The sequence below is a fragment of the Aphanomyces invadans genome, assembly GCF_000520115.1.
Source record: "Aphanomyces invadans strain NJM9701 unplaced genomic scaffold supercont1.374, whole genome shotgun sequence".
Classification (NCBI taxonomy): domain Eukaryota; phylum Oomycota; class Saprolegniomycetes; order Saprolegniales; family Verrucalvaceae; genus Aphanomyces; species Aphanomyces invadans.
Genome location: NW_008580519.1, coordinates 1 through 559, shown reverse-complemented (window position 1 = coordinate 559; position 559 = coordinate 1). Strand labels below are relative to the sequence as shown.

Here is a 559-nt window from a genome sequence, read left to right as displayed (position 1 = left end):
ACAGCTCCGGCGGCCTCTCTGAAAGGCCATAATCCGAAGGGCGACTCGAAGAATGGCGCCCGCAACGGTGGTGGCCGCGGTGTCAGCGTCAGCGGTGGCGGCGGCGGTAAAACGGATGGCAAGGGTATCTCCCCGGCGAAAATGGACGATGGCAAATCCAAGGAGGAGAAGCCAGCAAGAAGGAAGATTGGGTGCCTGAAATGTGGAGACACTAGCCATCGCGTTGCGGAGAGTCCAAAGATGGCGCCTGGCGAGGCGGATCGTCTACTCGAAGCTCAACTCAAGAAGTGGCGTGACGGAATTTCTGTCCTGGGCGACAAGTCCACTCGTCTACCGACCCATCGTGGCGCTACGGTAGAAGCGCTCGTTCGGGTTGAAAACGTCCTATTGGACACGGGTGCCGACGTAAACGTGGTTACGCGCGGCGTCGTGGACGTGTTGGCTGTGAAGGGCGCGAGCGTGACGGTCACGGAGCATGAAACGGCTCGGCTGGTCTACCCGTATGGCGTCAAGGCAGAGCCGCTGCGGATGAAGCGAAGCGTCAAATTTGGTGCGGTCG

General features: G+C 60.3%; 1 protein-coding gene across 1 annotated transcript; it reads left to right on the top strand.

Annotated features, from left to right (window-relative positions):
- Positions 1–240: 240 nt before the first annotated feature.
- H310_15344 (hypothetical protein) lies at positions 241–540 on the top strand (the record flags this gene model as incomplete). The annotated part of the gene is made up of 1 exon (XM_008883327.1): positions 241–540. A coding segment is annotated over one exon (300 nt), but the record flags the coding sequence as incomplete, so codon positions are not given.
- Between the last annotated feature and the right edge of the window lie 19 nt (positions 541–559).